General features: G+C 37.5%; 1 protein-coding gene across 4 annotated transcripts in view; it reads left to right on the plus strand.

The window, feature by feature from the left end:
• Positions 1–17,438, plus strand: part of NFATC3 (nuclear factor of activated T cells 3) — a 134,549-nt gene that overhangs the window by 91,967 nt on the left and 25,144 nt on the right. For 3 of the 4 annotated variants that reach the window (XM_036834530.1, XM_036834532.1, XM_036834531.1), the window contains 3 exons: positions 4,819–4,874; positions 6,198–6,324; positions 12,950–13,951. The exons of the other annotated variant lie outside the window; for it this stretch is intronic. In XM_036834530.1, coding sequence (XP_036690425.1) covers positions 4,819–4,874; positions 6,198–6,324; positions 12,950–13,951 — 1,185 coding nt within the window. The remainder of the gene's footprint in view (positions 1–4,818; positions 4,875–6,197; positions 6,325–12,949; positions 13,952–17,438) is intronic. 4 annotated transcript variants of the gene reach the window in all.

Genomic DNA, 17,438 nt, shown 5'->3' on the forward strand with positions numbered 1-17,438 from the left:
CAACTGATAAATGGATAATCAAAATGTGATATATTCATACAATGGGATATTAATTAGCCATAAAAAAGAATAAAGTACTGATTAATGCTACAACATGGATGACCCTTAAAAACATTTTGCTAGGGACTTACCTGGTGGTCCAGTGGTTAAGACTCCACACTCCCAATACAGGGGGCCCAGGTTCGATCCCTGGTCAGGGAACTGGATACCGCATGCTGCAACTAAGAGCCCGCATGCCACAACTAAAAGATCCTGCATGCCTCAACTGAAGATCCCACGTTGAGGCACGCTGCAACAGAGATCCCATGTGCTGCAACTAAGACCTGGCGCAGCCAAATAAATAAATATATTTTTTAACTTATTAAAATTAATTAAAAAAATAAAAACAAGAAAAATCTCAAACAACCTAACTACACCTCAAGGAACTAGAAAAAGTACAAATGAAGCCCAAAGTTAGTAGAAGGAAGGAAATAACAAAAATTACAGCAGAAATAAGTGAAATAGAGACTAAAAAGACAATAGAAAATATAAGTGAAACTAGGAGCTGGTTCTTTGAAAAGAGAAACAAAGTTGACAAACTTTTAGCTAGACTCACCAAGAAAAAAAAGAGAGGACTCATGTAAAATCAGAAATGAAAGAGGAAATATTACAGCTGATACCACAGAAATACAAAGGGTCATAAGAGACCACTGTGAACAATCATATGCCAAAAAATTGGACAGCCTAGAAAAAAATGGATAAATTCCTAAAAATATACAACCTACCAAAGACTGAATCATGATGAAATAGAATATCTGAGCAGACCAAATACTAGTAGGGCGATTGAATCAGTAATCAAAACCTCCCAACAAACAAAAGTCCAGGATCAGACAGCTTCACTGATGAATTCTACCAAACATTCAAAGAAGAACTAATACCAAGCCTTCTAAATTTTTCCAAAAAACAGGAGAGGAGGGAACTATCCAAACTCATTTTCTGAGGCCAGCATTACCTTGATATCAAAACCATTACAGGCCAATATCCCTGATGAACATAGATGCAAAAATCTTCAACAAAATATTAGCAAACCAAATTCAACAGTACTTTAACAGGATCATATACCATTATCAAGTGGGATTTATTCCAGAGATAGACGGATGGTTTAACATTCACAAATCAGTCAACGTTATACACCACATTATCATGATTTAAAAAAGCATTTGACAAAATTCAGCATCCATTTATGATTAAAAAACTGTTGGGCTTCCTTGGTGGCGCAGTGGTTGAGAATCTGCCTGCCAATGCAGGGGAAACGGGTTCAATCCCTGGTCTGGGAAGATCCCACATGCCACGGAGCAACTAAGCCTGCATGCTGCAACTACTGAAGCCCACGCACCTAGAGCCCATGCTCCGCAACGAGAGAAGCCACCACAGTGAGAAGCCTGTGCACCGCAACGAAGAGTAGCCCCTGCTCGCCTCAACTAGAGAAAGCCCACGTGCAGCAACGAAGACCCAACACAGCCAAAAATAAATAAATAAATAAATTTATTAAAAAAAAAAAACTTAAAAAAACTGTCAACAAAGAGGGTGTAGAAGGAATGTACCTTAACATAATAGAGGCCATATGTGACCAGCCCATAGCTAATATCTTAATGGTGAAAAGCTGAAAGCTTTTCCTCTTAAGATCAGGAAGACAAGGATGCCCACTCTTGCCACTTTTATTCAACATAGTATAGGAAGTTCTAGCCAGAGAAGTTAGGCAAGAAAAAGAAATAAAAGGTATTCCAATTGGAAAGGAAGAAGTAAAACTGTCACTATTTGCAGATGATGTGGTATTATATATAGGAAGCCATAAAGCTCTATCAAAAAAACTGTTAAGACTAATAAATTCAGTTAAGTTGCAGGATATAAAACAAATATACAATAAATATAAAACAAATATACAAAAATATGTTGTATTTCTATATAATAATGTACTATCAGGAAGAGAAATTAAGAAAATATCATTTACAATTGCATCAAAAAGAATAAAATACCTAGGAATAAATTTAACCAAGAAGGTGAAAGACCTATGTATCAGAAACTACAAGATGTTAATGAAAGAAATCGAAGAAGACACAAATAAATGGAAAGATATTCTGTGCTCATGGATTGGAAGAATTAATATTGTGAAAATGTCCATATTACCCAAAGCAATCTACAGATTCAGTGCAATCCCTATCGAAGTTCCAATGGCATTTTTCACAGAAATAGAACAATCCTAAAATTTCTATGGAACTGTTAAAGACCCCAAATAGCCAGAGTAATCTGGAGAAAGAAGAGCAAAGCTGGAGACATCACACTCCCTGATTTCAAACTATATTACAAAGCTATCGTAATTAAATTAGTATGGTATTGGCATCAAAACAGACATATAGATCAATGGAACAGAATAGAGAGCCCAGAAATAAACCTACACGTATATGGTCAAATAATATAAAACAAAGGAGCCAAGAATACACGATGGGGAAAGAACAAGTTTCTTCAATAAGTGGTATTGGGAAAATTAGCCACATGCAAAAGAATGAAAGTGGCCACTCTCTTAAACCCTACACAAAAATTAACTCAAAATGGATTGAAGACTTGAATGTAAAACCTGAAACCGTAAAACTAGAAAAATACGTAGGTGGTAAGCCATGGCATAGGTCTTGACAATGATTTTTTGAGTCTGACACCAAAAGCAAAAGCATCAAAAGCAAAAATAAACAAGAGGGACTACATCAAACTAAAAAGCATCTGCACAACAAAGGAAACCATCAACAAAATGAAAAGGCAACCTACTGAATGAGAGAAAATATTTACAAATCATATATCTGATCAGGGGCTACTATCCAAAGCATATAAAGAGCTCATATAGCTCAATAGCAAAAAATCAAACAATCCCAATTAAGAAATGGGCAGAAGATCCCAATAGACATTTTTTTCCAAAGAAGATCACAGATGGCCAACAGATATGAAAAGAAGCTCTACATTGTTAATCATCAGTGAAATGCAAGTCAAAACCATAGAGAGATACCACCTCCCACCTCTTAGAATGGCTATTATTAAGTAGACTAGAAAAAAACAAGTGTCGTCAAGGATGTGGAGAAAAGGGAGTCGTTGCATACTATTTGTGGGAATGTAAACTGGTGCAATCACTACAAAAAATATTTTGGAGGGTCCTCAAAAAATTAAAAGTAGAACTACCATATGATCTAGTGGTACACTTCTGGGTATTTATCTGAAAAAAACAGAAACACTTAACTTGAAAAAACATATACACCCCTGTGTTCATTGCAGCAGTATTTACAGTGCCAAGACTAGGTTAAGGACCCTGACCTCTGTGCTCTTAGTACATCCAGAATACTCTTTTATTAGTTATTGTAACCACCACATTTCATTATAATGAACTGTTTATATTTGCCTTTCATCCACAAACTGAAGGCAGGGTATCCTATCTCCATTATCTCAGCAACCCAAAGTGCTTAGCATGTTGGGACCCAGCAGATGATTGCTGAACTGAGCTGTAGTTCTGAGTAGGCATAGCATTTGTCTGTAGTATTTCTTGTGCACAAGGGTAGCTCTTAGCTATATTGGACTGGAAAGTGATAGTCACAATCTAGACGGCATTTCATTGAGTCTTCTGATATTTTCACAGACCAGATGAAGTCATGCTAACTGTGAAGATACTTGCATGGGTTAGTCACTGGGTAAATGCCCATGACATAAAAAGAATGCTGGAGTGAGAGCTCTAGTAGCAGGTGGGGCTTTCCCCAGGTAAATAATTCACTTGGGATGAAGAGACAGAAAATGTGCTGGCCAGATCTTTAGGTGACACAAATCTGGAAAGCCTAGGAAATAGTTCATAAGACCATCAGTATCTAAGAAGATCTTGACAAGCCAAGCAATCTTAGAAAATGAAGTCTAGTAGGGGGAAATTAACATAACAAGGGTTGGGGGTTAAAAAAAAAAGCCAGCTGCATAAGTACACAGTGTGGGAGCTTGAGCTTGGCAGTAGGAAATGTGGCAGACAGAGGGACACTGCTGGCCACACAGTAAGTGTATGAGTCAGCATGGTGTAGCTGCCCCAGAAAACTTATTAACAGGGACACAGCATTGCCACATAATTTGGCAAGAGCCTCAGTCACACTCTATCATTCTGGATCATTTCTCACCTGGTCTACTCAGTCCTGAGCCTGGTGCATTTGGAGGGAGGTGGTCACACTGGAGGAGAATTCAAAGAAGAGTGACCAGGAAGGCAGGCTAAAATATTGTTTAAGGGATAAATGCAGAACTGGGGGTGCTAGCCAGCAGAAAAAGAGACACAGGCAAATAGAGCTTCTTTTAAACATCTGAAGTATTGTCTCACAGAGATGCTCAAGATTTTTGGGCGGTGGCTACAAGGAATAGTGCTTAGACCAGAGGTTGGATACTAGAAGGAGACAGATGTCGTCTATCATGAAGATAGATGCAGTTTTCTAGCAACAGTTACTATCCAAAGATGAAATGGGTTACTTGGATAGGGATTGAGTTTCCCATTACTTAAGGCATACAAGCAGAAGTTGACCACCACTTGGTAGAGGTGTTTTCAGAAGATTTTCAAACATCACTTAGTAGAATAAACTCTCTGGGCCCTGCAAACTTGGGCAGCCCAAGATCTTTCTCCGCATTTTTTCCCCGTGGGTACACATTTTATTTTCATAATGGAAGTCAGCGAGATAAAGGTTCCTTTTGCCAATAAATTTGTGATACTAAATACATTAGATTTTGTATGCTTTTTGACTTGAATTCCTTTTAACTCTAAATTGTTTCCGTCAATAGATGGACGACCTCAGTGGGAAGTAGAAGGGAAAATAATCAAAGAAAAATGTCAAGGGGTAAGAAGTTTACTTCTTTAGAAATATGTAAGAAACTTAATGAGAAAATTGGATAATGCTGCTTTATGGTATAGATGAGGAGTCTTGTCTGTTGAGTAATGGAAAAGTAAATTAGAATTTTTAGAAGTTTGGATGTGAGATAGATACTTTCCTGGTACTAAAATTAAAGTTTAAGAAAGATAAACAGTTGGTGTCTTTCTTCCCCTTTTTTGTGTATAGGAAAGGAGAAATTAGAAATGAAAGATTATTAGAAGGTTCTTACTGAAGTTATTGATTTATTTCTCTGAATTCAGTGAAGAGATCAAACAAATTCAGTGAAGAAATTACACAGTGGGCAAAAAATAGGAGGAGGACAAGCCCTCAGGGGTTTGTGTATTTAATACACTAGTTCCAACTCCTTCACATTAAGCCTTCCAGGAATCAGCACTGAAAGTTGTGGTCCCTTCATCCTGGTTGGAACGGAGACAGAATTTTTTCTGGGATAGACAGTACCACTTCCTACAGTGCTCTCCAAAGACCTAGAGAAGTTAGATTAAGGATTGCAGTTGAGGACTTCCCTGGTGGTCCAGTGGTTAAGACTCTACGCTGCCAATGCAGGGGGAGCGGGTTCAGTCCCTGGTCGGGGAACTGAGATCCCCACACGCTGTGCGGTGCAGCCGAAAGATTAAAAATAAAAAAAAAGGATTGCACTTGATTTGGGGCTAAAAGTTTTCACCCTGCATATGTAAAATTATTCTTAATATAGATGCAGATTTTGTGTATTGCCAGTTTGGAACATTTTGAATATAAAATTTAAGATAAGGGAGTTCCCTGGTGGTCTAGTGGTTAGGATTCGGTGCTTTCCCTGCCATGGACCAGGCTCAATCCCTGGTCGGGGAACTGAGATATCCTGCAAGCTGCGCAGTGAGGCCCAAAAAAAAAAAAAAAAAATTTAAGATAAGAAATCTAAACTGTAACACAACTTGGGAACTATTAAACTTGATTAAAAATTAGAACAGACTTCCACTTAAGGTGTATAGTAATATGTAATATTTATTAGAGCAAAATATCTGGCTATATAGTATGTAAGACTTTTGATTTCTGCTACAACTAGAAACCCAAGTGGGTGAGTGAAAAGCAGTTTCTCCTTTAATGGTTTACTTGAAAGAGCTTTTCTCTGTTAAGACTGAAGTATCCATAGAGTAAATCTCCAGATGACTTATATACCAGTTTACTCGCATAATGAGCCTGAATAGTTAAGACTCATGAGACGTGTTAAGTTTAGCAGGTGCATTTCATTTTTAGTTCTGAGTGTAACACAATCTTGCTTTCCATGCTCCTTAGGCTCACATTGTCCTTGAAGTTCCTCCATATCATAACCCAGCAGTTACAGCTGCAGTGCAGGTGCACTTTTATCTTTGCAATGGCAAGAGGAAAAAAAGCCAGTCTCAACGTTTTACTTACACACCAGGTACGAGGAGTTGTTGTGATGGTTTACTATAGAGCTTTCTTTCATAATGAATAAAAAGTTATTCAATGAATCCTGTATTAGAGTGTTTAAAAGTAGGGTCCTTATAATCAATAAAAATCCCAATTCATGCTTAATCTGTAAAGTTTGTATTGACTTTAAATATTAGATCTGATAGCAGTTGTTATTTTGTAGTCACTTATTATAAGGAAATTAAAAGATTGTATCAATAGATTTGAAGTCTGTTTTTCAGGAGTTACCAAAAATCACCAGCACTGTTGGAATAGTAGGTGTTTGTGAATATGTGTGAACTTTCCTTGTGCCCTTAGCACTGCAGAAAGGCAGTGTGCCTGTTTCATAGTGTCTTCATCTCAACCATTCCAAATCAAAATGGAGAATATCTCATTAAATTTTCATTTGGCAAGCAGCAACTGTAGCATATATTGGCTTTGGGGGAATATAACATTGATGGCAGAATTCCTGATTTTATAGAGACACCATAACAAAGGATGCTTTCACACCTCTTTCTGCAGCAGTTCAAGTGCTGTAATTTTCCAGATCTGGATTGTGACCCATGAATATTATATGCAGTAATTCATGCTGATGTTTACATACTTAGAGAACAGACATTTATAGAGGTCTTCTCTGTGTTAGGTACTGCATTTGTCACCAGAACATATAATGATAAAAAAATCATAGTGAACCTTATTCTTCAAAACTTGTTGTAAAAACTTTTAAATGGTTTATAGTAAATGAAAAGAACAAACACATGAATTTGAGAGGGTATTGGTTATTAGTCATTCATTTGTCATCATATTCTTTAAAGCCTGGCTGTATTTCATTTAGAACCTCTGAAGGCCACTTATATTCCAGAATCTGAAAATTATTATTACTTGATCGTGTTAATACATTACTTGGTAATAAAATATTTCAGATAATTTTCAAATAGAATACAAACCTTTGAAAACAAAAGATTTTGATTAGCCATTTCATTTACTCATTAATTCAATAAGTATTTAAGGGTGCACACTAGTTGGGTAAAACCTCTCTTAGCTTCTCTCATGGAGCTTATAATCTAGTGGAACAAATAGAAGCTAATAAACCTCTAAATAAATAAATTACTTACAAATTTGTAATTAGAAACAGAGATAAGGAATGTTAAGGAAAGGGAAACAGTGCTGTGGGTGAAAATAACAGAGGGACCCTTGTCTAGGCTAATTGGTTGTGAAAAGACTTCTATGAGGAGTTGAGAACTGGAAAATAATAGTAATAGTTTATAATTATGTAACATTTACTATGTTTTAGTACTGTTCTAAGACCTTTCTGTATTCATTTAATCCTCTTAATAAACCTATGGGATAGGTTATTGTCTTATTTTACAAATGAGGAGACTGAGTGGCTAAGTAATATGCCCAAGGTCTCACAGCATAAGTCCTAGAGCCAAACATCATACATAGGCAGTCTGGTTCCAGAGTCTGGGCTCATAACGTATCCTAGACTACATCTGTTTGTTCATTTATTTAGTAAACATATAGAGCATTTAGTGTGTGCTGGGTGCTATTCTCAGCAGTTTATACATAATAACTCATTTATCCTCCCATAACCCTATAAGGTAGGTAGTGTTGCCCTTCCCATTTGGCAAGTGAGTGAACTGAGATCACACAGCTAATAAAGGCAGAGGTGAGACTTTAATCCAGGCAGTATGACTGTACAGTCTATACTGTTAATTACTGTTAGATAAAGTGTGGGAGAACATTACACATAAAGGCAGTAGCATATGCAAAGGCCTTATGGTTGGTTGGATCATAGAGTATTAAAAGAGTTGTAAGAAGTGAGTTTTTAATAGGGAGGTGACGTGATCAGATTTGTAATTCAAAAATAATTTTTCCCATGTTTCTTCTGTCACTTTATAAGATGTCATTGACCAGTTTTAGTCTTTTCTCAACTTACTAACTGTGGAGGGTGAGATTTATATGGGAGAGGCCCAAGAAGGTTAAAAAGGTGATTCAGACAGCTAGAGTATTTTGAGTATACAGAGGAGAGAGCATCAGTGATGATAAAGAATATCAAGTTTCTGGGAAGGATGGGAGAGGATAGGATTTAAAATATGCAAGTTGGAATGGACCTTAAATGGGAGAAGGAACAGGAGGGAAGGTAAAGGAGATGAACAAGATGGATATACATTAGGAAGGTTTACAGATTTAGTAATGGAGAGTTTAGGGAGTTTCCATATGATAGCTTCAATTTTGTTTCTGTAAAGAATGACATGAAGTCTCCTATTGTGAGCAGAGAGAGGGGAATGTCAGTGATTTGGCAGTTTAACAGTGTGGAGAAGTTTGAAAAAGTTGTTGTAAAGAGGGAAAAGTAAGTTACCACAGAAATGTAATAGGATTCTAGGCATGATCAAAGGGCACCTTTGATGTTGATATTGGTTAATTTATGGATACTAATTAGCTCTGCTGTGTAACTTTCTTAAGCAGCACTCAGGTTCTTCAGGGCAGGTGGTAAAATATGGATAGTAGAGCTCTTCTAGGGTGAGAGTTACTAAAGACAACAGGGTCCAAGAATGTTAGCAAATTCTTTTGAGATGAGGAACTATAGAATCTAACCTGAATAAGAAGGGAGAGAGCTTCTAGAATTGGGGTAAAAAGACAATAGGGTCAGCATGTTAGAGGTGTTGATTACTACCATCATAGTGGTGGTAATAGGCAAACAGAAAGGAGCAAATATAATGCCTTTACATTATCAGCTCTTGAATTGAGAGGACAATATAAAGGCAGAGTCCTAGAGGGCATTACATGTAAGAATGGAAATCAGTGGGGCTCCAGAGTGCAGGGAGATATTGTATTGGCCTAGAGCTGTCATAACTGGCTTTATGGTTGACAGAATACAAATCAGGTGGCACACACTAACGAAGGAAGAGTGGACACACAGGAGTGTTTGGACAGTCCTTATTGTGGTTGATTACTGCCTTTTGTCTGTAACATTTGGCTTTTTTCACTTTTTTTCTAAAATGAAATTTTGAATAAAGTTTTTACAAAGGCAAATACATAACTGTGAATATTTTTAAAAGACAAGTTGAAAAAAAAATTTTAAAACACCCATATTCTCTTCCACTCTGTCATTCTCTCCTTTTAGATCCTTTTGATCCATATATAGATACATCCTTTTAAAAACAGAAATGGGACCATGCTATATTATATATACTAATTTTGTAACCTGAACATTTTTATTTTTCCTTATCAGCAGATAGAGTTTAACAGAATTTTGATAGCTTTTTAGTATTCTACTGTATGACCCTTTGTTATTTTAGAATTATTGTGTTTGTCTTTTAAATTTTATGAATTCTTTATATTAGAGATTTTAGCCATTTGTTTATGTTGGGGCAATAATTCCTTTCTAAATTTTATAAAAATTTTAGGTATTCATAAGTTGCATGTTTTTTATTAAAGGATTTGTTAATTTGTTTCCTTTTTGGCAACCCCCTAGCAATAGGGATCTGACCAATATCAATATCCAATGGAGGAATAATCATTAGCTGCAAGTGGCTGATTTAAAAAAAATTTTTTTTAAGTTAGGGATTGTGTTTAGTATTATTTGTCCCACAATCCATTTACTTTGTAGAATGAAGACAGTTAGCAGCATATGTGTATGATTCACAAACTACCCTTACCGCAGATGGTAATAGAGCACACAGTCCTTCCTTAGTGGTGCTGCCTGAACTTCTGCCCAGCTTCTGGCTTCAGAACTTCCAATGTGGGAGACTCTACCCCCACCCTAGAGGAAATGTGTCTCCCTCTGAAGCCCAGCAGAAATTATTTGTACTTGGGGGTACCATCTGAGCTCTGGTTTTTGGAATCATGGGGATTTTTCAGAGCAGCATTAGAGCCAAACTCTCATGTATAATATTTTGCCTGTGGAAGGGTATATTCTGTGTTCCAAATAGTTGAATGGACAGACTGACTTTTGTATTGTGGTTGTTTAGATTGGGAGAAAAAGCCTGCCTTACAGTCAGGAGATCAGATCTCAGCTCTGCCACAGACTGTACCTACTGATTAACCTCTATAAAATGAGGATATAATACTAAAGCGGTGGTTTTCAAATTGCTTAGGTTGTTTATTCTTCAAATAAAATCTTACGCAAAAAGCCAGTGTATGAAAAAGGATGAAAGCTAGCTTGGCTGCTCTCTTTGCACTGGAAAAGGAAATCCAGAGCTCTTTCTCTTTACATCCTGTTCTTCTACATCCACCACTTGAAGAAGAGTGCGAGGCTTCTCATGGTTTGAAAACCATTAGTCCAGTTGATTTTTTCTTTTTCTGGATGCCTCTGTTCATCAACATTCTAAGTTTGAGAATTAGCATGTATAATACAAAAGGTAGAGTTATTCTGTTTCTAAAACTCATCTCATTGTAGATATTATAAGATCTGTTTAACTGTATTTCCCTCCAAACAAGAATAAATTACCGTAGACCAGCAGTGAGGACTTCTTATGGTTTGGTCAGGTTGGAGTCTGAATCTCTTATAGACAAAAAGAGTGATACTTGATTTGGCAGAGTGGAAATGCACTTGATTCAGTAGAGCAGAATTCTCAATCTGGGTACCCAGATGTCAGTCAGGAACATAGAAATAAGGATTGGATCATGCAAAAAAGATGGATGTTATGCTGTAGTTTTCAGTCCCTCTGTCTCCTTTTTAGTGCACAATAACCAACCACTTATGTAACCAAGGGCCCCACCTGTTCCATTCAGGATTAAGGGATGAGAGTAGGCTTTCTTTGGATATTCTCCTTCCTTATGTAGAAATATGACTCTGGATATAGGATTCACTGTAGCTTTCCTGAGACCAGAGTAGGAGCTGAAACAGAAGACAAAAAAATCTAGTAGTCCAAGGACAAAGTTCTAGTTCTGCCAAAGTCAGAAGAAAAGTAAGTGCATCAAGACATTAGGGGGTAAAAAAAAGAGAAGAAAAAGAAAAAGACATTAGAGAGGTCAGGAGCCAATAGACACGGTGAACCATACTTGAAATACCTGAGCAAGAATCAGAAACTGGATGGAGGTCTGGGTCAAGAACATGAGCATTGTGGCAGAAGCAACAAGATTGGTGATATACCTTTCTCTCGGTCCTTAGGGTTGTTGTCTCATTGTTAGAGGTGGGCTCACCAGTTGCAGATTTAGAGGCTAAAGCAGGTGAATAATGAACCCATCCTGTTCTTCTAGGAAGCCAGAGCAAAGTGCAGAACTCAAATGCACCCCAAACAAGTGCTCCATTAATTACCTCTTCTACAGTAAAATATACTATCAGGGCTATCTTAATTCTTACCTTTATTTTCTCAGATTGAGACCATGCTTATGTGAAGAGACTTGTACTTGGCAAAGGTTTGATAAATGGACAGATGAGATTTGACCTTGCTTTGGGTCTCGTTATTTTCCTTTGACATAAAATGGAGTTTCTTATATTTTGTGAAGATCATGAAAATTTTAATTATGTTAATTCTTAGTACAAACTTGGAAGGAACAATGAGATGTGAATTTAGGAAAATTATTTTTAAATGTATTATAACACTTCAATAGGAGGCTAAAGTAGATAATTTTTAGAAAAATGGACTGAAGTGCTTGCCAAGAGAAACAATGACATCAGTTGTTTTGACACACAGTAAATTAACTGACGGTTCTTTTCTGTTTTGATATGCATATTAAATAAAATAAGCAAAATGCATTGATTCCTACTTTAAGCAGTCCTTTCATCAAGTAGACTCATCCTAAATCATGGATCTGCTACTTTTCTAATGTCATAAAGGATGATGATTGGTATTTGTAACCTCTGCTTGCTTGGTGGAATGGTGAAGTAGAATTTCTGTTGGTAATACGGTATACTGCAGTGAATAAAAGCATGGACTTTGGAGGCAGAAAAACCTGTGTTCAAGTCCTTATGATACGACTTAGCTGCTGTGAGGTCGTAGTGTCTTTAATCTCCTCTTCAGTATACTCATCTATAAGGCAGGGATAATAATAATCCCTACCTCATAATGATCTTGGGGTTTTTTAAAAATTATTTATTTTTAAATAAGTAATATATATACATGGTGGAAAACATTCAAAAGGCCCCAAAACTTAGACAGTAAAAAGTAAATCTTCCTCATGCTCCTATCCCCTATTCACCTAGTTTCCCTTCCCAGCAATAAACCCAACAGTTATCAGTTTCCTGTGCATCTTTCCAGAGATATCCACACATATATAAGCAAAAACATGTGTACATGTGTATATGCGTATGTATATATACACACACAATATTTTACGTGAACTGTGACATGTACACATGTTCTGCAATTGACTTTTTTTTTACTTAACAACGTGTCTTAGAGATCTTTCCAACATCATTTCATAGAGGTCTATGCAGTATTGGTTTTTTTCTTTTTTTTAACTTGAATACTTTTGAAGCAAGAACCGCTCCGTGTTGTCTTCTATTTACTGGTTTCACATATTTTATATTATCTGCCTTCCCTGAAGGCATTTGAGTTTTCAACCCCTGGCTTGTATGTGCACTACAGTTGTGTAGCCTAGAATGAAGTCCTTTCATAATTATTTTATGTATTATGTAATAACATTTGCATTAATCACTTTCTTTTCAGTTTTGATGAAGCAAGAACACAGAGAAGAGATTGATTTGTCTTCAGTTCCATCATTGCCTCATCCTGTCCAGACCCAGAGGCCTTCTTCAGATACAGGACACCTACATGACAGTGTACTGTCTGCACAGAGAAGCTTGGTTTGTCCCATCCAGCTAACATATGCATCCATGGTAACCTCAGCCCATCTGCCACAGTTGCAGTGTAGGGATGAGAGTGCTGGTAAAGAACAGCATATGATACCTTCTTCAGTTGTGCACCAGCCTTTTCAAGTCACACCAACACCTCCTGTAGGGTCTTCCTATCAGCCTATGCAAACTAATGTCGTATTCAATGGACCAACTTGTCTTCCTGTTAATGCTGCCTCTAGTCAAGAATTTGATCCAGTTTTGTTTCAGCAGGATGCAGCTCTTCCTAATTTAATAAATCTTGGCTGTCAGCCACCATCATCCATACCTTTTCATTCTTCAAATTCAGGCTCAACAGGACATCTCTTAGCCCACACACCTCATTCTGTGCAGACCTTGCCTCATCTGCCGTCAATGGGATACTGTTGTTCAAACACAGGACAAAGATCTCTTTCTTCTCCAGTGGCTGATCAGGTCACAGGTCAGCCTTCCCCTCAGTTACAACCCATTACGTATGGTCCTTCACATTCAGGGACTGCTACAACAGCTTCCCAAGCAGCCTCTCATCCCTTGGCCAGTTCACCACTTTCTGGGCCACCATCTCCTCAGCTACAGCCTATGCCTTACCAGTCTCCTAGCTCAGGAACTGCCTCATCACAGTCTCTAGCCACCAGAATGCATTCTGGACAGCACTCAACTCAAGCACAAAGTACAGGCCAGGGAGGTCTTTCTGCACCTTCATCCTTATTATGTCACAGTTTGTGCGATCCAGCTTCATTTCCACCTGATGAGGCAACCGTGAACATTAAACCTGAACCTGAAGAGCAGGAACCTAACTTTTCTACAATTGGTCTTCAGGACATCACTTTAGATGATGGTAAGTTCATCTTTATGCTTTGAAGCAGTGAAGATCCAGGAACTTCCTTCCCTTAAGAGTCATGAGAAAGTTACCATGGATTGTTTATTGGCATATGGTTGGGCTTTTTAATAAGTTGTTTTTACTAGAAATATGTTGATATATGACTCTGAAGATAGACATGAACATATATGCTTTAAAGTCTATTTTACCTCTTATATCTGTTGCGAAGGGTGAGACCTTGAGTAATAACCTACCACCTATTTGTGATGGAAATGAAGATGTGAGCTTTTATTGAGCATTTTTCCTTTCAGAACATACAGTGAGGTCACAGTGTCTAGAGAATGGAATTCAGAAGTGTTAATTCACTAAACATTGCAGAATGCCATCTCTTTGCAAGGCACAGAGTTAAATGCTAGGAATACTAGGAAGGTATGAGGATAGAGTTCTTGTCCTTGAGGAGACTCATACAAGTAAAGAACCTGCTTCTCTGTGGCCCTGCCAGCTTGCTGAGTCAGATAGTGGTGATAGTACAAGACCAGACTGGTTTGCTGCTGCTGGTACAGCTGTTGGCACCATGATAAAAAGAAGCTATTTATGTAAATGTAGCAAGTTGGTATGTAAACCTCTATTTTTATGAAATCATAAATTGGACAGCAAACTCTGGAAATTAATTATTTTAATATTTGAAAATTCCCCCAAGGTAGGATTTTCAGGTAATAATTTTAGTTTATTCTTGGCTTTGTCATTTATATGGTAGTGAAATTTTGTCTAAATAGGAATTCAGTGAAAGCTACCTGTAAGTGTTGTACAATATGAAAAATTTGAAACATGGATATAGAATTTTAATTCTCTCTCTGATTCTGTATTAATCTGTAGAAAAGTAACTCTAGGTCAGCCATTTCCTTTTTACATCTGGAGAGGCTATTTACTACTTAGTTGCAAAGCTGGTTTTAAATTCCAAATTCCAAACATAAGGGAAAAGGAAGGTAAATAAAATGATAAAATGTGGGAGCCCCCACCCTACCTGCGACCTGGCACCAGGGCTTTACTGTCAGATCAGTATATGAGGATACAATGATGCAGTAGGTCTTAGTCACTTACAACCAAGATATAAAAGAAGCACATTGGGAGATCAGCAAAGAGATGTGAAAGATTCTATAAGAAGGATTCAGAGAGGCTTCCTTGAGGAGATGACTTTTAAGCCAGTCTTGGAGGATGAGTATATTTTTCAGTAAATAAGGATCAATCACTTCTTATCCTTTTGGCTAAGAACAAGTATAGTATCAGTAAATGAGAATCAAAGGGAAAACCAGACAACAGAAGCAGAAACATAGAGCTATGTCTGGGAAAGCATGATTTTCTGTGGCTGGAGGGCAGATGGCATAGTAGAGGACGGCTTTGAAAGCCGCAGGGGGATATGCCAGGTCATTTGTGTATAAACAGAAGGTATAGCTGTAAACAAGCAAAACCTACAATTTGCATAGCATTGTTATCTAATTTAACTCTTACTAATCCTCTAGATAGCTATATTTAGAGAATCAGACTTTCTGAAGGTCACATAACTGGTAAGTAGCAGAGCTGAGACTGGAGGCAGGTCTTTTCAGTCTAGTCTTTTTCTTGCAGTACTACAGCTGCCCCCCAGCAACAGCAGGCCGTGGTGGTTAGAACGCAGCGCTAAAGGGGATTCCCCCAAGCTTTTTTTAATTCCTAGAGAATAGTGGAACATTCTCTAGGAATGCATGTGCAGAATTTCACTGCATGAATATATGTTCACAACAGCATCTGATCTGTCACACTTGTATTGCTTTCAAGGTTTGTGTTTAGAATTTTAATCCCTGAAACGAAGGGTGAGACCTGGAGTGTGATAACCTACCACTTAAGTGATGCCACTGAAAACACAAGATTTATTAAGCAGGTCTCATAGCTGCTGGGTATTCCAGCTCGTTTTCTTTCCAAATGAAGACTGCTTTTCTAAAAAGAGACCAAAGCTGGAACCTGCTCTTTCTAATTTACCACAGATTGAGTGATTTTTGGGGGGACAGCAAATTGGAACTTTTAGAAAGGCTTTATGGAATTTTTATTTATTTCATCTTTTGAATATGTGAAGATTCTTCTGAATATGTGAAGATGTGTTGCAGAAACAGAGAATCTGGAAAAATGAGGTCTATGAGGGCAAGTATAAAAGTAATTTCATTTTTGTTCCATTCACAATTAAGCAAAGTTCCCCACAGAGGACAAAGACTGGCTAATGAATTCCCTTATTGCTACCTATCAGGAGACTTGATAGAAGCTGAGTGGTGGGACTTCCCTGGTGGTCCAGTGGTTAAGACTCTGTGCTTCCAATGCAGGGGGCGTGGATTCAATCCCTGGTTGGGGAACTAGGATCCTGCATGCTGTGCGGTGCAGCCACAAAAATGCTTAAAAAAAAAAAAGAAGCTCAGTGGTGCTAGCAGTAGTTAAAGAGGGGGTGGGAGAACTAAAATACACTCCTGGGCACCTCCGATTATTTGATGTATAATTTTTGCAATTTACATTTTGATGCTATCAAATATCAAATGAATTTTTGATGTTTGCCAACTGACTCATTGATTATGTTATTTGGATTTGCCTTTTTTTTTTGGATTTGCCTTTGAAGGTAAACTAGAGGCTTAGAAAATCCTACAGTTCTGCAGAGTTTTAATATAAATTCATTAAAAGAACAATAATAACATATTTCATAGGCCTTGAACTCCCTAGTACTTGGAACTCTGTAGTACTTGAATGGCCCCTTTCTGGTAAGCTTTAAAAGTAAGCCATAAAACATGCCAAAAAGGATTAGAAGTACTTAAAGCGAACTTTGCAGTTAACTTGAGCTCAAGTTTTATTTTAACTTTTCTATATTGTGCTAAGTATTAAGTACAAAGTAATTTCCACTCCACAACTAGAGGACACAAGTAATTTCTTTAAATTTGTGTTATACTAGTTAAATATACTTATCATCTAATCCTAATAACTTTCATTAATCCTATTTGTTTTATATTTATTTACCCCTTTCTTTTTTATCAAATTAAAGATTAAAACAAATAAAATATACTTTTTATTTTTGAAATTTTTAATTAAGATGGAGTCTGTCAAGAATCATTCAGGTATTACTTGACTGTTACTTTTAGGAATACGGACATTGGGCTTCCCTGGTGGCGCAGTGGTTGAGAATCTGCTTGCCAATGCAGGGGACACGGGTTCGAGCCCTGGTCTGGGAAGATCCCACATGCCGCGGAGCGACTAGGCCCATAAGCCACAATTGCTGAGCCTGCGCGTCTGGAGCCTGTGCTCCGCAACAAGAGAGGCCGCGATAGTGAGAGGCCCGCGCACCGCGATGAAGAGTGGCCCCCACTTGCCGCAACTAGAGAAAGCCCTCGCAGAGAAACAAAGACCCAACACAGCCATAAATAAATAAATAAATAAATAAATAAATAATTTAAAAAAAATACGGACATTAACACCTTAATTTTTTATTATAAATTCA

The sequence above is a fragment of the Balaenoptera musculus genome, chromosome 19 (assembly GCF_009873245.2).
Source record: "Balaenoptera musculus isolate JJ_BM4_2016_0621 chromosome 19, mBalMus1.pri.v3, whole genome shotgun sequence".
Lineage (NCBI taxonomy): Eukaryota > Metazoa > Chordata > Mammalia > Artiodactyla > Balaenopteridae > Balaenoptera > Balaenoptera musculus.